Raw genomic sequence first — 23840 nt, 5'->3', positions numbered from 1 at the left:
AAATGCCATCCTTATGGTAGTCCCCATTGAGCGAACTGCAATTTAAAGAGCTTGTTTAAATATTTTTCATGAGAGATCACGTTTAGTAGGGTTACCTGTAGCCACATTCAGCGAACCACCAGCCACCACTGTGCGTTTTGGCGCAATCCTCAGAGACCATGTCATTATCCCGATCGAATGTAGAGAACTTCTTGTTTGTGTTCCAATACATGGAGTTCCCGGCTGTACCATAAAACGAGCCCAAACGTAATATCTGGTACGATGTTGCCTCACTGCCAATTTTAAAATTATCGTAAGAGGCATACGATGTGGTTCCATTAGCGTGGCCAAGTGTAACCTGGAGTTCACAAGGGCGTTGTTCAGTCAACAAGTGTAGTTTTTCCAGCCCGATGAAGAACTCTTTGCGCACATCTCCGAACCCATTCTTATAACTCTCCCAGTCGCGTGCGAAGTTCTCAGATCCATCGATACGCCTTTGGATCGTCATCCAGCCGTTCTCATTGCAGGCAGCCTCAAAGTTCTTCAGTCCGGGAATTTTCACTCTGTAAATGCCACTTTCACTGCCAATGGGGCATCTGTCGGTGCCATTCAAGGTCAGAAGTCGATCGACAATCTCCGATAGCTCTTTGGAAACCGTTCTGATATTATCTTCCAAGCTTTTTATTGTTCTATCCTTCTTCTCGAGCTCCTCTTGTAAACCACCTACTATTTTATCTTTTCCCTCAAGCTTCCCTAAGCAGTCCCTGATTTGACCCTGCCTCACATTAAATATATTGACAAGGGAACTGACCATTGATACAGGGTCTTTAGTGGGTTTCTCATCATTGATTATAGATGCTTTATCTATTCCTCCGCTGCTTAAAGTCACCTCGACTAGGAGCAAAAACGACAGGGAAATCACCAAGAAGATTGACTGCATTTTGCTGACCACTAGAGAACAAGAACTAAACTGAATGATTCGAAGAGCATAGACACGGCTTAAATAGGCTCCCTTGGGCTGACAGTGTGACTCATGGTAAAATTGCTAGGAACGCAAAACAATTGTGCGAGATCGCTTCCATAAGATAAGAGTTTATAAAGCATGTCATGTTCCTCACTTGTTAGTCACATTTAGTTAAAATCCATAAATCTAAAAATTGTGCGAGGTCAGCCAGACAAATAACTTTAATATTATTTGGCAATCTATAATTTGTAGATCTTTTTTCTGTTTCATGAGGCGATTAGTCAGAATCCATATTTCCAAAAACTTAATGACCTCGCACAAGGTCAGCCAGACGAATGACTTTAAGATTCTTTGGAAATCTATAAACTGTACGAGATCTTGTTTTTGTCATGCCAGAGATAAGACTTTCATGTGTTCGCCAAAGTAATAAAATAGTTCTTATTAAATGTTTTTTAATTTAAACTAAAGAATATCTATAATAAAATGTTTGCGCGAAGTCTAACAAGTGTGTAATGGATATATACGCGGATATATATACATGAAAAGCCTCCTCGATTTCGGCTTTTAGCCTTGTCTGTAATTAATTGTAAGCCGAGCCGGGCACTCACTCGCAATGAATCGGGTCAATTAATCGCAGCATCCCAGTGCTCTGGCTGAGCAGCTCCCTTGGCTAGAGTAAACAGGTGCACACGTGATGTTGTCCTTATTGATCGATGCCAAAATCGGAAGTAGTTTCCTGCCACTTCCTCGGCCAATCCCTCTGCAAGTGCATCTCGTCCCGGACAAGTGTTTGCCTAGCCGAGGGCCCCCGAGTCCCGAGAGGCTGTTGGCCAAGTTCAATAAATGTTCGCCAAATTGGTTTGACAGAGTGAACTCGAGGCAGCCGGAGTGCCGGCCAACGAGCGTTCCCCCGGGCACTGTTGCAGGTTGTCGAGACCCTCGTCCGGGGCAACTCGAGAGGTATTTGGATTGTCAATCAAATCAGTCTCGATTTGGGACTTAAAGTCTGAATGCGAGAGATTTTCAGACTCCGGCTTACAGTTGTTTTGGCCGTGGGTTCGGCTTAAAGCTGAAAGGGAGTGCAAGTTACACTCGATTTTCCATAACTCGAATCGAAAAAATTCGGAGACTTTGAGATACAGAACAAATATATTACACTTCAACACCTAGTTTAGGCTCAGAAGTTATATACTATTAATAATAATAATAATAATTCATAAAAATAAAAATAAACTAAAACAGAAATACTTAAAACTCAAAAATATTTCGTGCAAAATACGACTTTTAGAGTATTTATTGAGATACAGGTATACCCTGGTAAGAATGTTCGAGTTTTGCATATATGTTTGTATATTTTATTTGGAGCTCAAATTCTTTAACTATACCCAGTGCAGGTACATAATTTACTGCGAAAGCCTGTTAAGAAAATTCGAGCTATTGATTGTGGATACGATTGTATCTCTTGGATACTTATGTTTTTAGTTCTTACGTTTTTAGTTAAAATACTTTGAGGTTCAGGTACATAATATTGTTTACTCTAAATTACAATTTAATTTAGTTTACAAATCGTTTCCCCTTCCTCAGAAGTAGGACTGTTCTTTGGAGGCCCAAAAGCGTAATTCCCTGAATATAACGCATACGCCTGGTGTGTCCTAAGCCAGTGTAGGACACGTATCCCAACAGTTTTATGCTTTATTGATTGGACAGCAGGGTGGGTCAGCCAGCTATTTGCTTTTTACGACCTGAGGTTGCTCTGGGGCTTGCTTTTTATGCCTAATTGATTTCTTTTATGGTCAGCTGAGGCATAAATATTTATTGTCCACCCGTGTTTTTTATCATTCCGCAGCAACTGCCCCCATGGAACGCCGTCGCGGGTGCCGCTGATAGCGAGTCCTTTGAGCGTGCCGCAAGACGCGGGCGAGAGTGCCGCCCGCACCGCCGCCTACAACCGCCACACGCTGCAGCCGCTGAACCGCAAGACGCTGCTGCTGACGCGCCGCTGCCACAGACACGCCTCCGGGACCCTGTACGATGCCACGGCCAACAACACGGAGACCTCCGACGACGAGGAGTACATGCAGCACGGCAGCGAGCAGTTTGTGCTGAAGAAGCTGCGCTACCACTGCGACGCGGAGGACTGCCGCGAGGCGGAGGACTCCGAGGAGGAGGACGAGCAGGCAGAGGGCCGGCAGGTGCCCATCAGCCTGGTGCTGCTCATCCTGGCCTGCTACATCTGCGTGGGCACCGTGATCTTCGCCCTGTGGGAGAACTGGTCGCTGGTCGACGGAGCCTACTTCTGTTTCGTCACCCTGTCGACCATCGGCTACGGCGACTTTGTGCCCGCCCGGAGTTTCAATGGACCGGAACTGCAGCTGTACGCCTGCTGCGCCTATTTGCTCCTCGGACTCGTGCTCGTGGCCATGTCCTTCAGCATCCTGGAGACGCAGCTCATGTGGAAGTGCAAGCGCATTGCCGTGCGACTGAAGCTGGCCCGCACGGATGGCTAATCCTAATCCCCCCTCTCGCAACAATCCGCATTCTGCAATCCAAATGCTTGAATCTTAGACTAGGCGTATCGTGTAATTAACCCAAACTAGCCCATCTCTGTGTACATTTGTCAGCCTAGCGAAATAATGAGAACTCGTACGTTGTTCGGAATTCAAGTGAATTTGTGTAAATAAACGGAATTTTTGGAATTTTCGAATTTCTCTGCTTTGTGGCATGCGTTCAGGTAACAGGATCCAAGCGTTTCTGGCATGCCAATTACTTGGTCTGGAGTTTGGCCACCGGAGCATAAATATCAGGTTCATCATGTCACCTTGTGCATCTGCTGAATTACAATGTAACCTAATCACATTGGCATATATTATTGCCCACCCTGCCATGGGAAGCAAGGGAAAAACGCCATTTATATTTATCTTAATTCTGGCCGAGGACCCCAAAATGCTTCCGCTCGTGGCGGGCGGGGAATAATAATCGTAATACCTGCGTTTATACCCGGTGAGTGTCAGCAAAAAAGCATCAAGTTTCATGCAAAACACACAAACTCTTGATACATTGTCCCCCGAAAACACACACGTACTTGGAACTTCGAACGTTCATCATCTTTCCAAGGCATTGGGCGCATACAAAGTGTGCTAAGAGTGGCGCATAAATTTCAAAGTGCCACGCGTCATCAAAATCAAATGCCAGCCGCAGCTACCAATCCCGCCAACTCGGCCAAGGACCTCAAAGTACAGCATACACACAGAGAAAAAATTTAGGTAATTTAAATAAGTAAGTAAAGTAGAAAAATTCTACTTTAAAGATTTTTGCTAAAGATTTTATACCAAATATGAAATCTGAAATAAACTAGAATAAGTTTATCTTATTGTTTGGATTTTTTTCTGAAAACATTCTTTGTTTCTCTCCTATCCTATGGGATTCCTATCTTGTGGGATTCGAACCTTATCTTAAATAAATAAAAAAAATTTCTTTTTTACAATTTTTGGTAACTTTTCTGATATGTTTCTTATGCCCATTTTCTTCCTTCGTATTTATATTTAAATCATTTAAAATTGTATTCAAGTCAAACCATAATAATTATACACCTTCCAATTTTTCTCTGTGTGTCTAAGAGGGGTTCCCCCCTACAAAGTCCCATTATCGAGAGACTTGTCCGCAGCACTGGAACGCCAGCCGAAGCGGCACAAAGATGTGGCCCAAAATCAATTGATATGACATCAAATTGAATTTACAATTCTTTCCCTTTTCGGCCCCCAGGAGAAGCGTTTATCCGGCGACTTGTTTATGTTTGTGTCTCAATTGCCTTTGAAGCTTCCGGCTTACGAATTTTCACGCACGCTTTCACCAAAAGAAAGTTAAGTCCCGTGGGGTCCGCCATGTCTAGGGATGCTTCATTGGCTACATGTAAATGCGATTTGGCGGGGAGGGGAGCATTTAAAATCGAGACTACACCGAGTTAAACGGAAAGCCACATCCCATTCAATATGCCTAAATACATTTATTCCTTGTTTATGGATAGATATACAAGAATATAGCTATTTGTAAGGCATCTGGTGGACCCATGGAGATTTATCACCCGTGTCCATGCCACAATCACATTTAGTTTCGATGCTTTGGCCGCTGGGGACTCGTGCTGGCAATGGAGCTGATATCGGAAACGTTATCCCTGGCCAGGTGAGCGCCCTTCTCGTCCAGATCGACCACGTGGATGTCGAAATTCGAATTGCCGGATGGCACACCATCTTTTGTATGTGCACTGCCCCGGATGCGTCCCTCCACGGAGAAGGGTGGGTTGCTCTTCTTGAAGGTGGGTGGCGGATGAGCACCAGTTGGGGTTGCGGGTGCCGACTTCTTGGAAGGAGCGATGGAGGTACCCGTAGTTGTCTTGGCTATAAGTTTGCTGGGACACAGGGGCAGCTCTCGGCTTCTCAGCTGGCTGACTGCCTTGTGACCTGGGGTGGGGGCTGGAGAGGATTTCCTGCCGATCTTTAGCTCGGGTGCTGTCAGAGATCTGGTGTTATTGGCTGCCATGGCCCGGGCAGGCACGGACTTTAGAGGTGGTCGCCAGATGGGCTTGATCTTGGGCCTTTCACTATCACTTATCTCAGCGCTGATTTGGTTGAGTAGCTCCAGCAAAGTGCTCGTCTTTTCATCCTCAAACTCAATGCGAATGGGTGACTCGCGACCAGAGGGACATCCCGGATTGAGCATAATGAGCCTGAAAATTGAAAATATCTTAATAAAGCACTTTTGCCATGTAGTTATAGCACAACCTCTTGGCCTCCTCGATGGCTCTGCCCAGGTTTTGTAGATTCTTCCTCTCGTTCTTGGCGCAGTGGCCTATTTGAGAGTCCTGGGCGGCTTTGAGGACCACGTTCCACCTGTGAGCCGTGGACTGCAAAAGGACGGTGCGAGCCACCCGCTGGAATCTCTCCCTAGCGGTTTCCTTCTCTGGCTTTGAAGGAATGGCCTCCACCTTGATCTCCCGCATTTCTCCTTGACCGTTCACATTTCCAAAGGCATCGGGTTCGCAACTGTTCTGCACCGGTGCCACCTGGAAGCCTTTCATCAGGCGCCGCTCCCAGACCTTTATTCGCCGGGGTCGTGGCTCTATAAGAATTCTGTGTTAGGATCCCTTAGATTTCTCAAAAAGTAATATACTTACGCCTCTCCTTTTTGTTGGCTGAGGATACATCCATGCCGCTGTTCTCGAATATCTCAAGCATTTCGTAGCGCATGGTATTGATCTCACTCTTGACCTCATTGATGTCATCCTCCGATACGGGATTATCCTCGAACTTTCGATGCATGGCAGCCACATAGCGCCAGACCAGGGAGCGCATAATGTTGTCATACTTGCTGAACTGCTCCTGTTCCTGTCGCTTCTAAGGGAAAAAGGGCTTTCGAATTAATCCTCTAACTTTAAGCTTACTAAAGAGTAAAGTCATACCTTGGATCGCTGTCGATCGATGGCCTTGCTGGACTTCCGGAAGATCCTGATGAGCCACTTGACGGAGGGCAGGACATTGAAGGGCGGCGGCAGCGTGGCGCTGTCCTCGAAGTAGCTCATCCACAGCTTGGTCCTGGCGAACTTCCACTCCGTGTCCGAGTGCTCCTGCAAAAACAATTGGGTTACTTGAACACAAATGCCCAACTACCCTCCCAACCTACATCAATCATGGCATACGAATTGGACATCATGGCGATGAGCAGATTCAGCAGCACAATCACGTTGATGACGCTGTACGAGCCGAACATGAGCAGTCCCCAGAATCGCGTATACGACTTGATGCCACTCAGCTCGAAGTCGTCCAGCCCGACCATCCCAAAACTGGCCCAAAAGAGCGATTGCGAGGACTCGAAGAGGCTGTGGAGGGTGGAGGGGGACATTGAATTAGCGAAATGAGTGGGCAACTCAATTAGCCCGGTGGCTAATTGGCCTGGTGACTGGACTTACTTGCCAAAGCGGCGCCATTTCATGCAGGAGTCGCCGTGGGAGCCCCAGTCCGCCTCGCCACCCGGCAGCACGTAGCACTTGCTCTTCTCCAGCGCGGCAAAGTACCAGAGCAGCTGGTTCAGTCCGCAGGCGAAGGCGAACAGCACCAGGGTGTAGATGAAGAAGAACTTGACGATGTCGATGACCATGCGACCCAGGGAGATCTGCAGCGGACCCAGGTGAGGATTGATGCTGAACAGGTGCACCAGTTTCAGGGCCGAGAAGACATTGGCCGCCGCAAAGAGCCCCTCGGCAATGAGCTGCGGATCGAAGTCGTGCCACTTTTCGCGGGGTATGTAGGCCATCTGCGGATCCCTGGCTATTTCCGTGGCCTGCTGGATGTAGGCAAAGGCTCTGAAAGGGAGAGGTTTTAACCAAAATAAAAAAGCATACACATAACATGCACCATCTCGCCAACTCACCTCAAACACATCACACTCACGTACAAGCTGTTCCGCAGAAAGTCGATGAAATTCCACATGTTGCGCAAATAGCTCTTCATGCCCACCGCAAATATCTCCTGCACCTCCTCCCACACGAACCCAATAACATAGAGCACCACCAGGAGCTCCAGTTTGGTGGGAGCCTGGCCCCGCTGACGCAGCTCCTGCTCGGCCAGCTCCTTTTTCATCCTGGTCGATCCGAAGATACGCACAAAGTCATCGTCCGCCCGCTGCGACACCAGAATCAAGATGACTGCAAAGCAAACAACAATGAGTTCCCATTGTGATCCTGAAATGTCGTCGTAAAAGGACCTGAACCGGAATAGGTTATTTACAGCCTACACTACCCGAAATCACTCATAGCCAATGATTCTGGGAAGGCTTTGTGTAAATTCCTTAAAAATTATAGGGTATTGTCATAGTGAACACGATTTCTATAGTTTTAAGAATTTATTATACTAATTTTTTTAGTTTTTTAAGTATTTATTTCATAATCAATATAAAATATAAAATACTAGCCGAGTCGATCTAGCCATGTCCGTCTGTCCGTTTGTCCGTAAGTCTGTCCGTATGAAAGCTGAGTTTTTTGATAACATAAAAGCAAGAAACGCTCCCTCGCCCACTCTAAAACCTGTATAGCGCTCACATTTTTAAAGATTTTTAAAATGGTTAATGCTGTTTTATTTTTTTAATTAACATATAGCTCCTTCGACTAAAGGTGGCGCCATTGCTACATTCGCTTCGCTGCGTATCTGCACTCTTAGCTGAGTAAAGGGTATTTGATAGTCAATGGCATGGACCACAGCGTTATCTCTTGTTTTTGTAGTACATTCCATCAAGAGCAAAGGAAAAAAATTAAATCCCACAGCGGGTACCTATCCATATCCACCGACCCCAAACGGAGGACCGCTCCACCTTAAACCGAGCCCAGGTTGTTTACACAGTGCACCGCAGGCGGAATACTCACACAGGAAGAACAAATAGGAGGAGGCATGGATGAGGAATTTCATAAAGGGCTTGCGCATCAACTGGCCCGTCCGGCAATTCGGGGCGCACATGTATATGAGGCAGTAGAGCGGGAACAGCACGGCCACCTGGCCGATGCAGATGACTTTGTCCACAATGCTCTTGCGCCGGAATCCGGGGAGACCGTCATACCAAATCGAGGACAGTAATTGCTGGATATTCGAGTGCGCTACGAACTGTCGCAAGGAAAACGGGGAATTTTAGCTTGAAAACAATGCCCGAGGCAAATACCGGAAATACCTTCTTCTGCTTGTAGGAAATGGCCTGCACCAGGCGGGTCAAGCTCATCCGGTCGCCGGGCTCATAGCTCGACATCTGCGGATCGTAGTTCAGGATGATGGCCAGCTCGTTGGAGGTTCTCGTCTGATCCAGCAGATCCACGGCGAACTTCTGGCACTGCATGTACTCCGACTTGCACTCCTGCTCGGTTAGGGCCAGGTTCCTCAGCTCCCAGGACAGCTGGAAGGCGGTGAGTATGGGGTCGTTGGAGGTGAGGCAGATCAGCGACGGACTGCACAGCGCCCGGTAGATGTTCACCCTGGAGAGGGAGTGCCTCAGGGAGTCCTCCGTGGTCAGGCGGACGCACTCCTCACAGCCGCAACTGTAGGAGATGGTATAAATCCGAAATAAAAAATACAATTTTATAGGTATCTAATTCCCAGCTAACCGTATATCATGTGGCACTGGCACGGCTGCCCCACGATCCAAGAGAATGCGGAGTATCTCAAAGTTGTTCTTGTGGGCGGCCAGCATCAGAGGTGTGATATCCGGCGCAAACATCGCCGTGTTAATGTCAACCTTCTGCCAACTCTGCGAAAATAAGGGGTAAAAGAGTGTTATTAAATTGAAAGAGCTTCTCTACTTATTTAAAATAAATGTGTTGTATGTGGAATTTTTACATTATTTAATTTCTATAATAAAATCAGTTAAGAAATCTAAAGAAGAAAGAAAGAAATTCTAAAGACCTAAGCCGGACTTTTTTAAACAAATATAACTAACAAGTATGTTATCATGTTTCATATTGCTTACTGAAAAACTCTGTTGTGCAATTGATACATTGATTGCTTAATGGTTTAAACGTAAAAGTAATTTATTTTGTAATTTTGCAACTGTTGTTTTTCCTATCTTGGTTTATTTTGTTCTGAAGAATATTGAAGAATACCCCTGGAAGTCTGAAGTGAATACATCATTAACTACCATGGCAAACCGATACCAAACCTAATATTTTTCTCATTTGCTTTCTTGACTACTGTCTATTAATACCGACTGCTGCCTGCCCAAAAAGTGCTGAAATTATTCCCAGAATCGTCCCAGAACCCACTCGAAGTGCGTTGTCTTCATCGTTTGTAGATGTTATTAAGCCTGTTAAACGTTTTATTGCATATGCGCTACAATAGTAATTTTCACGCTCCAACAGCGCCCAATGGCTGCCTAATGAAGCGTGCCTGTGTGCATAAATATGAGCTCGACGGAGGCCCAGACGACTTTATTTGCAATAAGCGTAAACCTTATACCGGGATGGCCCAGGATGTACTGGATTACCGGGTGGGTTGGGCGAACTGGGGGCTCTTGGTCGTTGGCCGCTTATCGCACACTCCCAATCACTCGGTAGTTGAGATGCTGCGAGTACGTGCCCAATGGCGAAGATGATCCCGATGGGTGGGACACTCCGAGGACTCCGAGCACGCCAGGCACTCCAAACACCCAACGCCCCTCACACGGAAACTGATTAAAATCGTGTTAGCTTCAACTTACAGGGCCTTAAACGCCTACGGACGATAATGTGGGCCACAAATTAGCTGAGCACAGCAGACAAAACAAAGGACACACTGCGAGAAAATTCTGTACAGAAATTTAGCCAAAATAATGAAATAGAATCAAAGTGTGTCTTAATGAATTAAAGGCTATGCTATAAAGTTCTCAGTTCAAGAAACCATTTCCAAATATTCTATATATCATATCAAATTCAAATTTTAGCTGAAAGCAAGGAAAGCAAGGTAATTTCTCCAGGTGCCTGGGGAGTGACTTACGTAGGGCTCGCCCTCCTTGTAGATGAGCTCCTCGTGCTCGAGCAGGAGCTCCACAGCCTCGACGAATTCCGCATTGATGGCGTGCAGCAGAGCGTCCTTGGTCTCCACCCCCATGATGACGAGCAGCTCCACCATCTCCAGATTCTCATTGTCTATCGCCAGGGTAAGGGCCCGGCGCCCCAGGGGATCCATGCAGTTGATGTTGATGTGCTGATGGCGCAGCGCCTTCTGCAGGATCCTGCAATTATCGGAATTTACTTAATAAAGGGGGAGGCATTTCTGCTAATTGAAGCGGGCTCCCACCAAAAGGACCTCGGCAACTTTTTCTTTTCTTCATTTTCGGACAAACTTCCCCCAATTCCTGCCCCGATGCTCGGTGTCAAGTCAAAAGTTGGAGCCAAAGTTTCTAATTACATCGCGGCCGCGGCCAACAAAAAACTTTGCCAATCAATGGCCAAGCCAAAAAAATAGGAACTCATATCGCCTCTGTTTAGCCAGCTGCCAGAAAAGCGAGAAAAAGGTGAATAAATCTAAAAAAGAAAGTTTTATTATTTCACCAACACTGCCTGGTTGTTAATCGAAATCTAGTTACCCTGGAGGCGAAGTGTCACATTTTGTTTTCATCTGCCAGTCAGTAAGGGCGAAAACCTTTCATTTTACGATCGTTCGTCAACATAAATTGTTGTACAAAATTCAAAGAAGAAACGGAATCAGCTTTTCAAGACGCGATTACAGTGATAACACACCACTCCCCCACATTAGGCGATTAAATTATTCGTGAGCCCCAGCGATTCGACAAAATCGATACCAAATGGAAGCCGCCGAGGGTCAGAGCTTGGTCATCAAAATGGCCCAGAAGAACAAGGGTGAGTTAGGACCAACCAGTGGGCTTTCCTGCAAGAGGATTTAATTTTCGAAACCCTCGCAGAGACCCAAACTGTAAAGCTGGTGGCCGGTGGCGCTCTGGCCAACAACTGGTTTACCCCCGGGGCCTATGCAGCAGGAGCGGTTTCATTTGGCACCCATCCGGCGGTCCATCCGCCGGCCATCCCGCAGCCAGCCAACTCGTGCCAGTTCTACATGGACCGGGAGGAGCAGCTGTACCGCCGCGCCTGCCAGATGAAGGGCATCCGGGTGGAGCGGCTGCACGAGATCCGCGAGGAGGAGGACGACTCGAACGGCTCCGAGGAGGAGCACTCGAAGGGCATCCGCTACCGCTACACCCTGGACGAGATGAAAAGCTATAACCCGTACCGTTTTATCAACTTTTAGGTGTCCCCAAAGCACCATGTCCATCTACATCTTCATCGCCGCCACATACCCATCTGTATCTGTATTGCAGCATCAGTATTCGGATTTTCAGGTAGAATCACCCAGATCCAGCATTAGGATTAGCATCAGTATCAGTACTAGCATCAGCACCAGCACCAGCACCAGCCCCACATTCCACACAAGATGCGAGCTTGTGGCCACACCATGCATGCCTCCAAACCGAAGTGGGAACCCCGACAGGAACAGAGACAGCTCCATGAACACCCCACGCCATCCACTTGCTTGTTGCCAGCGTTTCGCCAAGACCCCGAAAACAATAAAAAATTGTTTATAAATGACATCCTGGGATGTCAACCAAAGCTTCGATTACGACTTCTGGGCAGCTCTCTTTATAAAAAACTAAGGGGTTAATATTGTACATTGAATGACATGCAAAACCATATAAGTATTTGAATCTAAGCCAACGTTGATTAAAAAAATTTACTCCGTTTGGCTTGCTGACCAAATTTTTTTAACCCTTAACGATTTAAAAAATAAATGATTAACTCTTAAATGGAAATAATATAACATTTTTTATGCAACAAGATAATTGGTTCGAAGCAATTATTTTTTGCATAATACCGTACAGTTTAGAAAAGTAACACCGCCCTGCACATTGCCTCGTATTCATTGCCAGTAAACGAAATGAATTGTACATTTATTAAAGTAAAGCCGTAAACGAGCGTAAAGTATCCGGGTCGGAGTCCTCATATTGCTTATTAAGTGGCCTGCAGGAAGCGAGTTAGGTAACCGCTTTGGGGCCCGCAGGCGGTGGAGGGCGTGTGTGCAAATAATTGAAACCACCACCGGCACATCCACCACATCCAAACATCCCAAGGAGGCTCCCGATGGGATTTGTGCCTTCCGCACGGCCCAGCCCAGTCAACACCTGGGCTTCCCCAGGCGATGGCACCTATGGAACTCGAGGTACCGCTTGAAAAACTTTGGGTTTACAGAGTCGAGGGGATACACTCGGAGAAATCTAATTGAAAGGATTTTTGTAAAATTCGTTTTGCTATTTTCATTGCAGTGACTATGTAAACAGAGAGTGGAAAAAAGCTTCATTTGTAAATGAATACTAAAATATATTAATAATTTAATGCACTTATTAAATATATTTGTACCATGTATTGCATATATACACTTCAACATTTTTATTTCCATATACAAAGCTAAATATATGAAGCTAGGAATCGGATCACTGCCAAATCCACTTGAATGACACTCCAACAATTCTTTATGATTCAGTTTTAATAATGAGAAGTGGATTTACCTTGGAGATCCATAAATAATCCTAATGTGTAACCAAAAGACGTCCCAATTTGTTTCAGTGCACCCCTGCCACTCAGGATCTGATACGAAACGAGCCCGCCCACCCGCTGGGTATCGGAGGCGCAAAAAGCGCTACTCACCTGCGCACATTCGGCATGTCGCCCCGCTCCACGGCCAGGAGGAACTTCTTCTCCTCGAGCAGCAAAGGTTGCGGCAATCCCAGCGGCACACAGCACCCGCCCACCGATTTGGGGGCGGAGGTGTTGCCGCCGCCAGACGATACCTGGCATATTTTAAACAGACGTGTGGGTGAGTGCATACGTAAGTACACGGATATGTGGCGGGCAAATCGTGTATGCGGAATTGCAAATAAATAAAAAATAAACACACAAGAAAATTAAGTGCAAAGTGGAGGATGCTGGGATGCTGATTGTCTGGCTTCCATCTAAGTGGCAAAGCAGCGTTTAAGGAAAGCGTCGTTTAGGCTTAGGCTAATGCTGGCTTCGCCTCGTTGAGAGGCGCTACTTTCTCAAAAGACTCTCGATTGCTACTTACGCCCGTTGGCAGCTTCTTTTTGCGACCCATTGCGGGCTTTTGAACACTTCACTTAACACAAAACCGAGCGTAATTAATATTCCATGTACTGGGCACAGGGTTCAGAGTTCACAACGCCGGCTCCATGTCGCCGGGCTCAGCACAAGGGCTTGGAAAAAAACTGCAAGGTATTTACATATAACAGACATATATAACACATATTTATATACACAATGGCTAAGCCAAAAAAGTCCAATACTAAGCCGGGCCAAATGCAACTTTCAAGTTGATTTTGCTTTTATAGTTATGTCCAACCGAGTCGGTGTGTGTCTGCTGGGGGTTTTGACTTGGTTTATGGTTTCTGGTTTCTGGTGTGCAAAAAGTTTCTATTTAAGCTGTTTATAATGTTTTTTTTCGCTTTTTGTTTTTATTCGTTGGCCAAGCTGGCTAAGCCCTTTTTAAGTGCCAACTGCAGGGGGAAGATGTGAGTTTCGGCAATTTTGCTACTTGATTGGCCACTGTGTTCACTAGTTTCCGACTGTCCAAGCGAATTTCAAAGGCAGCACTAATTTGATTTTTGAGAGCACTCATTTATGGTTCATTATTCAATCACATTTTCTGTTTTCATTCACATTCTCTTCATGGCAACTCATTTTCACTTGCATTTCCCCCATCATCCACGGCTAGCTGCAATTTTTATTATTATTTGCGGCTCTCGTGGGCTTGTTTACATCACCGCCAATCGTTTGCCTATTAGAAATGATTTTCAGCGATTCTTTGTTCTCCAAAACAAAATATTTTTGTATTTTCCGCTGCTCCTCTCCGCATGTGTGAACAATGCCGAAATGAATATTTAAGGTACTTTTTTTCGGCCAGCGGCCACCGATCGGTAATCAAGTGGAAAAAGGAAAAAAGCATGCTGTCTACATGCTTTTGCTTTAAACTGGCTTTATGCTCACGCTCCTGCGGCTGCGGATACGGATGCTGCAGATGCATTTAAAAGTGTTTGGCCTGGTCATAAAAAATGCAAGTGCTTTGCATATGCGGCAAGAAAAAACGCGAACCCATCATGGGGGCTCCTCCGTAAAAAACAACAGCAGGAAGAGCACTTCCGGGCCGGACAAAGGCTTGTTCTGGCCGCCACAGTGGCCGCCGATGGTGCATTGTTTAATTAACTTAATAGAAATATAAGTGCGGGCGACAGGTGAAAATACAGACGGACATAAAAATGTCACAATAAATTCGGTTTTATCTACCAGTTCATGGGAAGCGTTTACAAATGGATTTATAGCCGTTCGCCTGAAGGAGGTGCACAGAGAAAAGTGCGGGAATTCGATAATATTGGGGTGACACTGAAGAAAACTAAAGCTTTTGCTTCATAATATAAAGGGGTGATCCATACAGGGCTTGAATTTAGGTTTTCAAGTCCCAAGTAAAAGTTTTTGAGTTACTATCTTTGTATCTATAAGATAGATAGATAGATTATGGTATTAAGTATCCGATTTTCTTCTCTCCCCCTATAAATAATATAATTCGTATGGTTTCAGGTCCTCAAATTATCTCTCTGACTATGATGAATGATATCTTCCCTGTGATACAAGAGCGCAATTTTCATCTTCCTCTGCACCACTTACATTAAATTGTATCGATCGTGGCATCATAATTTTGTTACAAGAGAACTGCAGTTCATTAAAACTGGAACACATTTCGAATGGTTTATGGAGTTCATAAAAACTGAGAGCTTATCATGATGGCAGCCAAGTTTAAGCAAAATCTGCCATAGTCACAGACCACAAAACCCTGCACACACAGTCTCCAACTTTAGAATCCGGGGAGCAGGAGCTGGCACAGGAGTGGGACCAGGAGTGGGACCAGGAGCGGGATCAGGAGCAGGAGCAGGAGCAGGAACAGGAGCACAATGAATGAAGGATATAACTACATAATTCAGTTGGCTCACGGACTGCACTTAAGCCACTTATAACCGTACGGATACGTACTTCTTGCATTCCGGCACATAAAAACGTGTGCAATTGTTCAACTCGCTGGCACAATGGACGTTGAAATTTCATGTGACCGGCTTAGGTGAGGGACTAAGGACATAAGTTGTATGGCAGGGGTATATGATATTTCGCACAATACGTTAAGGCACCGACGGAGGAGGAGTGACTGCACAATGTGTTGCTGTATTTTGTTTTATTTTATTTTATTTAGTTTTATTTTTTTGTTTCAGTTTATTTGTGGAAAGCGCGCCGAGTTACAAGCCGCGACGCACCGCGAACGTGTGCCACCGGCGAAATTTACACGCTGCCACTGGCGCGCAGAAATTTATACCTTTCCCGAGGGCCGAGCGGCGTTGCGGCTAATTTAATTAGACTAAAACGTCAAATATTTGTCAGCCAGCGCATAGATACACCTGGAGGTTGTCCGCACAACTGGTGTGTATAGGTGTATGAATTGCGTGGGGTCGAAGGCTGTCCCCTTGCCACGCAGCGCGGTGGTATCAACAAGTTTTCGCCGAGTTCCCTAAGGGGATTAGGACCTAAACATGCGGAAGGTGAGGTCGGGGCGGGGGCGGGAAACGATCCAGACGGCGACTGTCGGCAATTGAATTACGACTAATTTTCCGTGATTTGATTTGTGCTGGGCCAGCCATTGTTTTGCCACTTACTCTTCGGGCTCTTTAATGGCCACAAACTGCTGCACATTTGCCGACATTTTCGTGCTGCCCAGTGCAGCGTGCGTAATTTCATTTGGAAAATTCCGGTTTGACCAGCAATGCGATTGACATTGCTTACCTGTCGTATTCAATATATTTCAATAACTGCGACTCCCCATCGGAAAATGGTTTGTACTTACACCAGGGAGAGAACATTATTTTTGGAACATTTTTCATTATCGAGTTTGTTTGCTACACTCATAAAAATAAATGTTGCCAGATAGATTTTATAAAATGTTTAAGATTACTTTGCTACTCAAAAACAAATCGAATAAAAAACTAATCTTTTCATCTAGAACAAGAGGCTTAAGTGTTCTTTCCTCTTGATTTTAAGAACGTTTCTACTTGAATGCGGGGAATTTCTCAAATTTGGAGCATTTGTTCAGTAAAAGACACGTATTTCGTTCTCAATTTTGGATCGGTTCAAAGATTTTTCTTTTAAGTATATTTTTTCCCAAGCCATTAAAGTTGTTCTTGTGCAATTTGTTTCTGTGCCGTAATTGTTTTATATTTCAATTATTTTGCCGGAGCGTCAGGCTTATTCCATTCGATTGGATAACTTTTATTTAATTTATTTCCGTTTTTATACCAAAATGCAAGCAATGTGGCTTGCACTTCGGAAACTGTCAGCTAGCCAAGCAATTGGTATTCATTTGATCAAAGTGAAAACTTTAAAAGCTCAAGCTTTTATTATTATTTGGCCAATTTATTAAAATTTTGACTTGCTGCCCAGGGCATTTGATTGGGCAAATTTGGAGAGGACATTGGTCTTGCTGGCTCCTCCTGCACTTTGACGTTGGTGCAAAAGCTAGTCGGTCCAAGTGGATCCTTCACATGTTCATATGTCCCCGGCAGAGTCAGCCTTTTGACGGGCTTAAACAAATTTGCCTGGGCAATCTAAACTTTAGATACACATGGCATGAGCAGCAACCGACTTGCCAAACAAAAGCGGAATTAAATCAAAAATCTTAAAAAGGATTCTGATGAGATGGAGCGAAGGGTGGCTGGGAAAGCTGGTCCTTTGGCGACAGACAACAATCCAGGCAGCTTCCAGCACCAGCTGAAAATTCGTGGTTTGGGCCGGAGCCTCGCATGACTGCACGTAAACAGGCAAAGCCAAACAAACAAACATCAGAGGAGGTTCTGCGGGGGAGGGGAAGGGGAAGTGGGAGAAGGGATCCCACATACCTGCACGTTAACTCATTTAGTGGCAGGTGGGTTGCCATGACTGCGTCTTTTATCAAGTTGCATGCGGTTGGCGAAAGCACCGAGTTTGTGGGGAAAGCACCCTTAAAGTCGCGCCTGGCTCCATTCTCCCTGTTCTCCGGCCGCGTTAGGGTAGATATAAGATTCCCCTTTTTTCGTACTATATCTTCTTGTTCTGGCCACGTGGCTCTCAGTAATACACACAGAAAGTATCCAATGATAATGATTTTTAGATGAGTGGAAATGATAAAAATTTTACCAATTAAAGTTAAATTCCTTCTTAAAACTAAATATAAGAAGTTCGAAACTTACTAGACCCAATCGCTTAGTATTTATATACTTTATGGATTTAAAAAAATGTATTTTAATTAGCAAATTAAGCTTAGTAAGTTATCATATATTTTAAATAAACAAAAACTTAAATTCCATAGGATTTTCTTCGTGTACTTGGTATTTTATAAATGGAAATGCGATAATAACAATGCCAAACAAACCGAAAACCCTTCTTAAACTAATGTGATTTTTCATAAACATATTTGTCTATCAGGTCTCAAGAAAATCGTTAAAAAGATACAATAAAAGTGAAATTCCTTAACAGATTTTCTTGGATTTTCTCCCAGTCCAGCTGTGTGCGTCTGGCAGTGGCAGTCCCCAAAGCAAACAGACAGTAAGTAGCATAGTTACACGCACGCTCTCACACATTCCGCAGCAGGTTATCCTGCAGGAGGTGGTCCTGCAGCAGGAGCAGAAGCTGCGGAATAATATGATGCATTTCCATAATTCACCCGGCAGTTCGCCAAACGCTTTGCTGCCTTGCTGGCGCTGTACAGTGTGTGGCAAATAAAATTGCATTCAATATTTCTCCTCGTGTTGCCCCAGCTCGTTGATGAGATTTTTTTTCCCATGGCACCGAACCCAGCCCAGACCATCCCAGACCAGCCCAGCCCCCTTTCAGACGTCATATTGTTTGTCTTGCATTAAATTTATGGCTGTTGCGCTGCTGCACTCGCCCCAAATTGCATGTGGGTTCTATTATTTCGAACCGCCAGCTTGCATAATAATGCGGCAAGGTGCTTAAAAACCTTCAAACCATTTATAAAATTAAATTTGTAAAATCAAGCAGCAGATTGCAGAAAATGTGAAAAACTCGTATGATCTGGTTAGCTGCTATTTTATTTGCAGTAATGAATTTAACAATTAAAGGCTTTTAAAAATTCTCCCTTACTCTCGCATGGGTTTTCAACCAAATTTTCTTACTTTTCATATTCCCCGTATTTTGTTTTTCCCGCTGCAACCATTTTCCTGGCCGACTTTTGGGCGCTGCATTCGATTTGCGTTTTCCCTGTATTTCCCTTTTTCAATTTTCCCTCCACTGCTCTCTGGCGAATTTTCGCTCGGCTCGGCGTTCAAATGACGCCATCAACTGGAAGTGGCAATCTTTAAATATTTATTTTCACATTCCGATGTGCTGAGGCATCTTCCCTTTAAACAAGGCGAAATTTCCATCAATGAAATGAGACTTTAAGTTGAATCGAAGGCAAATAAACAAAGTTCTTGGCCCGGGACCCATTGTTGGCCCAAACAAATCCCCAAGCAGCATCAAAAACCAGTCCTTGTGGTAAAATAAATTCCCAGCAATTCATGACAGTTCAGCTGAGTCCGAGGAATACCAGGTGAAAGTGGCAAGGGGATGTTCGCCTCCGCCCCCCCGGAGTGAAGAGTGGGCGTGACGGAGGAGCGTACGTGCCGAGATACAAAACTTGCTGGAGCGGATTAGAAAGTCGAGTGTTCGACGCACGTTCCTCTGCTCCTCCCTCAAAGGGTTTAAAAGGCAATCAAAATTAATTGTTTTGCGGTTAGCCACAAAACTTCTTCATCTCCATAGCGCCAGCTCGCCAGCGCGCCTGTCCCCAGTCCGTTTGCCTTTGACAGTTCGAAAGGCCAGAAATAAATCTGCATGTTTCTTTTATAATAAACGAGTCACTCGGCTGCCAGACGGACGGCAGAAGTGCCAATTAAATGTATTTACAAGCAAGCTGATGAAGTGCCGCATCACTGACGCCACCAATCCCATCCGAAGCTATCCAATCCCATCGAAATAGGCCGTCTTCGGGCTAAAAATACCACTCACCTGTGCATTTGTTTACGCGGTCGACCAGTTAGACGTAAACACGTCTCGCCGGAAGTCCACAAAAGACAGCAGAGCACACAGCTACAGCTACAGATACAGATACATATGTATCTATAGCTACCAAAGCTGGCAAAAGACAACAGGTACCACAGGCAGCGGTGAAATGCAAAAGAATCCGAGTCATTGCTCCACATTGTCACAAGTTCATGCAGCAAGGTCTGTCTGGCTCACAGCACAATTTCCCCCACAACATTGATCTCCGGCTGTCAACGGGCCGTGTAAAGGCCAACTGCCGTTTATTTTTAATGGCAAAATATATCCACAGACCCCAAAATATATGCGCTCTGGGGGATGGGGAATGGGGGATGGGGAATGTCATAAGCTGCGGCGCCAGCGGCAAAAGATGAACAGTCAACGACACGGCGGCGACCTTAGAGAGTCAGAACAAAGCGAAGATCTCTATGGATAGCAGCCACGTAGCAGATAATGCGGCGCACTACCATCGCCTCGAATTAAATAATTTATTTGGCCATTTGTCAGCATGCTCTGCATATTTCCCATTAACGACCCACAACGATTTTATGTGATCGTGGCAGCTGAAGACGGAAAACTGGATCTTGAGAGCCCAGAGGAAGGACCGGCTAATTGATTTGAAACGATGGCTAATTTTATTTCGGTCAGTTAGGCGTTGGAATGCAGCACGCAAGGCCGATGTCGAGAAATTCGAACACAGATTGGAATACAAGAAATTAGAATATATAAAATCGTTTGCGCATTTCGCCTTATGACTCTATGTCATGCGCAAAAGCAGAGAAATCAACAAATATGATTTATTTTCATATTTGCGACACGTCTTTTTAACTTTTGCGAATTCTCAATATAAAATGTTTATTTCACACACCAATACTTCAGATAAATATACCGAAATTGCAGTTCAACAATTTGTTTCAACAGTGAAAATATAATTTTCCTTTGATTAGATAAAGACCATTCACATTTAACAGATCCAATTTATTTGAAAACTGATGTATCTTTATAACACTGGTAAACAGAGCACAAAATTACAACTTTTCACTCGTAAGTATCACTTAGCTTGCGGGAATTAGGCGCTGGTAATGTTGTTAGAAGCCTTTCTCTTGTAAAACTACGACACAATTCACTCCCCCGACTATGAGATCGTTCTTTTTGATGAGCAGTACTGATTTGACCAAGCCCAGCCTGGCGTAATGAGCCCAGTTACTGCCAGTTACCTCGATATTTTTAAGGTAATATTTGCCCTTTTTGAATGGGCAGGCATCCTTGCCTTTCAGAAGGTTCGAGTCCGTGAGGAATGGCGCAAAATACTTGTCGTAAATGACGGACATGTACAGGCAGGTTTTGTAGTGAACGCCAATACTAGAGGGCACCCATTCTCCATTTCGATGGGAAAATATTTCGTGGGAAAACTCGAATTCATTATCCAATTCCACGTGAACTGTAACTGTGCCATTTAAAAGGCGCTCCCGTCCAATCAACCGAAAGTCGAAATCAACCAGTGTTTCCTCGTCGCCCAGTACCTTTTCAACCGACTCCATTCGACAGTCCAAGTCAGCGTGTACCAGTCCCTAAAAGATAAGTCCTTTTAGAACTAGTATTTTCTTTCTCCGAAATGACCTACCAAAGCGGCCATGAAGAGGACCAGCAGGACTTCCACAAATTTTAATGACATGGCTGCACACTTTTTTGCACTTATTGTTTTTAAAACTAATCATTATTTCGCTGCCTTGCTTTTTATATATTTATAGTACCGATTAATCGCATGTGGAAACATCATAAAATGTTATTTTCCAATCATCAAGCACTGTAAAGTGATTTTATCAAGATAAAACCTACCGATCAGTAATTAGGCGATTTAATCTTTATTAGATCTTAATTGATAAATACTTATTAATATTTTTGTATTTGTTGTATGTTAGTGGCGTTTATAAATCTAGTGATATCTACTAATATTATTTTTAAAAATTTATTTACAAATTAAAAGACAAAGCCTAAAAATCAATTATTAGGCAAGTGAACCATTATAAGATTTGAATCACCAAAAGAAAGTTATTTTTAACTACTCCTTGTACTTTTTAAAATATGTATTTTCTGTTAGTGGCTTACAGGTTATAAATTGTAAAAATGGGTCTACTAGATAAGCTACATGGGAAATTCATTACTGTTAATATTAAAAATATATTTTTTGAAAGTGCTATCATTCCACTTTTGCGAAAATTGGTTTCATTCATTCGACAACATTTGGTATTCAATCGAAAAATCTTGTGCTGTATTCTAAATTTTTCCAGTAATTCCTTTTGGCCTGCTTCTCCGCACGTAATGCCTGGGGAAAATACCCCACAATCATCTCCCTCTCTCGAAAAAAGGAAAATTGGAAATGGAAAACGGATCTAATGGACCAATGCTGCGTTGTTGCATTTTCCAATGTCCGATTCTCGGCTGTTGGTTGTTGCTGTTTGTTGTTTGCTGGTTTATTATTAGCATGCAAAGAAGTTTAGCGAGGTAAACACATTGACTTCATGTTGCGCCGCGGAAAACTCGCCGGAAAACGGGGGAAAATGATTTCGAAATGAACGGGAACAAAAAGCGGCACGAAAATAGCGCAACAAGGCGTTGCCGAGAGCCAACAAATTTCCACCAAAACTAGACTGAAATTGAAAAATATTTTCAAACATACCGAAACAGTTGCGTGTGCAATGAGCGAGCGAGAGGGTGACTTGTGTCTAGTGCCAGAATTTGTCAATTTTCCAAAATATCACACGGAATGAGAATTTTCGCAATGATACGTAAACATTTGTAAGGTGAAAAGTTTTTGGAACGCGCAAAGAAAAGGAAATGGTAGTGCAAAAAAGACAAACAGGCAAAACATCGGAACATCCAAACAATTTGGTGCACCCCAAACAAGCAACAGAAGTTGTGCAGGTGTAAAAAAATCATTCCCCAATAACAGTTGCCTCTTCACCTGGTCGGCAGGGTGCGAAAGCGGAAACAAAACACCCAAACCAACACCCAACACAAAAACAAAAGTGAACAACATAAGCTGCGGTGACAACGACAAGTGAAACAACAACAAATCAACGGAATCGTAGGGAAAAGTTGTCTTTATCGTGTGAGGAATTTCCGTGCCTCTTCTGCTAGAGATCTGAATGTTATAAAAGGGTGTGACAAAAATCTAAAACAGAAATGGCAATGTTTTAAGCATTGTAAAACAAAGAAATTTTTAAAGAACCACAAAAATTTGCTACAAATTTTTGTTTAGAAAAATAAAAATAAGTTTAATAATTTAAGTAAAATTCCTAAGAAAGAAAAAAAAAGTAGTAAATCTCACTCCTACATAAAGTTGAAAAAGTTAAGTATCTCCAAAAGTTTGGCTACCTTGTAGGTATAAGAATTTCATTAATTTTCTAATACCTCTGACATTTAAAATGTTGGCCATGTACATATGAGAATTTTTGGAATTTTCCCAACAAAAGAATAGGGATAGTAACACGACTCCCAGGCAGAGCAGAACCTAAAACAATACGTGCCATCATTGCCATTTTCGATCGGAGCGCAAAAAAATCGGGAGGAGCGACCGCCAGCTGCGTTTAGCGCATTTAAGGGATTTGCATTATTCAAAGCGCAGCCAGAGGCGGAAGCCCGTGACGTGAAAGCCGGGAGAATCCGGGGCCCAAATCAATTTCTGGCCAACAGCCCTTGGTCGAATGGTCAGATGGCCGGGTGCAAATCAAAACGCAGCTTAGTGCGCCGGCCAGTCTGTTTGTCTTGGACTCTGGCCGAAAACTTTAAAGTCCGCCAGGTTGGAGTGGTCAGCCGTGGGCTGGCGATGGAGCTCCATGGCCTGGGCAGGGGAATGGAGTTGGGTGTGGGATCGGAGGAGTTCCGAGAACACGTTTCCCAACCACACACCGTTGTCTGGGCACGTTCGCATCAAGTGGCTCGACCTGGCAGGCGTTTTGTTTATTTGCCTTTGCCTCTGCTGCTGCTGGCGAGGGCGACTGGCCGAATCCGAATCGCCGGGAGTGGAGTGGACTGGATATAGCGTATAGAGCGTATATAGCGGTGGGTCCAACTGGCAAGAGGAAAGTGGCAAGTTCTATGGCTGCAGCTGCCAACTGCTCGTATACGTAATTTTATGGCCAAGGCTTCGGTTTGTTCGCTTGCGGCTCAGCCATTGTTATTGTTTTTAAG

The 23840-nt window shown here is 44.4% G+C and overlaps 4 protein-coding genes across 7 annotated transcripts in view; 2 read left to right on the top strand and 2 right to left on the bottom strand.

Moving 5' to 3' along the window:
• LOC108036577 (uncharacterized) overlaps window positions 1-3647 on the top strand; it is a 46193-nt gene extending 42546 nt beyond the window's left edge. Inside the window, exon 9 of the mRNA XM_017112829.3 lies at window positions 2790-3647. Coding sequence (XP_016968318.1) covers window positions 2790-3450 — 661 coding nt within the window. The 3' untranslated portion in view covers window positions 3451-3647. The remainder of the gene's footprint in view (window positions 1-2789) is intronic.
• Window positions 3648-4926: 1279 nt separating this feature from the next.
• On the bottom strand, window positions 4927-15845 carry LOC108036574 (transient-receptor-potential-like protein). Of its 4 annotated transcripts, none has more exons than XM_017112822.3 (14): window positions 15558-15845; window positions 13582-13741; window positions 13167-13309; window positions 10444-10681; window positions 9081-9223; window positions 8654-9014; window positions 8355-8589; window positions 7367-7640; window positions 6906-7298; window positions 6620-6815; window positions 6399-6563; window positions 6114-6333; window positions 5722-6058; window positions 4927-5666 (listed from the first exon to the last, which is right to left on the bottom strand). In XM_017112822.3, exons 2-14 carry the CDS (start codon window positions 13609-13611, stop codon window positions 5048-5050), a joined length of 3354 nt encoding a protein of 1117 aa, XP_016968311.1. In that variant the 5' UTR covers window positions 13612-13741; window positions 15558-15845; the 3' UTR covers window positions 4927-5047. The 4 variants fall into 4 exon arrangements, with proteins under 4 accessions (XP_016968311.1, XP_016968312.1, XP_016968313.1 ...); XM_017112823.3 differs by having other exon boundaries at window positions 13582-13729; XM_017112824.3 differs by having other exon boundaries at window positions 15695-15845.
• On the top strand, window positions 11069-12074 carry LOC108036575 (uncharacterized). Its single transcript, XM_017112827.3, has 2 exons — window positions 11069-11309; window positions 11372-12074. The coding sequence occupies exons 1-2, from the start codon at window positions 11255-11257 to the stop codon at window positions 11713-11715; spliced, it is 399 nt and encodes a 132-aa protein (XP_016968316.1). The 5' UTR covers window positions 11069-11254; the 3' UTR covers window positions 11716-12074.
• A 4758-nt stretch (window positions 15846-20603) lies between the features above and the next one.
• LOC108036183 (uncharacterized) lies at window positions 20604-21338 on the bottom strand. The gene is made up of 2 exons (XM_017112173.2): window positions 21271-21338; window positions 20604-21217 (listed from the first exon to the last, which is right to left on the bottom strand). Exons 1-2 carry the CDS (start codon window positions 21319-21321, stop codon window positions 20735-20737), a joined length of 534 nt encoding a protein of 177 aa, XP_016967662.2. The 5' UTR covers window positions 21322-21338; the 3' UTR covers window positions 20604-20734.
• Window positions 21339-23840: the final 2502 nt, after the last annotated feature.

The sequence above is a fragment of the Drosophila biarmipes genome, chromosome 2R, assembly GCF_025231255.1.
Source record: "Drosophila biarmipes strain raj3 chromosome 2R, RU_DBia_V1.1, whole genome shotgun sequence".
Classification (NCBI taxonomy): domain Eukaryota; kingdom Metazoa; phylum Arthropoda; class Insecta; order Diptera; family Drosophilidae; genus Drosophila; species Drosophila biarmipes.
This window is presented reverse-complemented; position numbering and strand designations above follow the sequence as displayed.

Coding starts and splice junctions, on each gene's coding strand:
- LOC108036574 (XM_017112822.3), bottom strand. CDS start 13,611: ATGGGTCGCAAAAAGAAGCTGCCAACGGGC. Junction 6,334..6,398: donor TCGATCGACAGCGATCCAAG/GTATGACTTTAC, acceptor TTTTTCCCTTAG/AAGCGACAGGAACAGGAGCA. Junction 6,059..6,113: donor AGCCAACAAAAAGGAGAGGC/GTAAGTATATTA, acceptor GAATTCTTATAG/AGCCACGACCCCGGCGAATA.
- LOC108036575 (XM_017112827.3), top strand. CDS start 11,255: ATGGAAGCCGCCGAGGGTCAGAGCTTGGTCATCAAAATGGCCCAGAAG. Junction 11,310..11,371: donor AATGGCCCAGAAGAACAAGG/GTGAGTTAGGAC, acceptor AAACCCTCGCAG/AGACCCAAACTGTAAAGCTG.
- LOC108036183 (XM_017112173.2), bottom strand. CDS start 21,321: ATGTCATTAAAATTTGTGGAAGTCCTGCTGGTCCTCTTCATGGCCGCT. Junction 21,218..21,270: donor TCCTCTTCATGGCCGCTTTG/GTAGGTCATTTC, acceptor CTTATCTTTTAG/GGACTGGTACACGCTGACTT.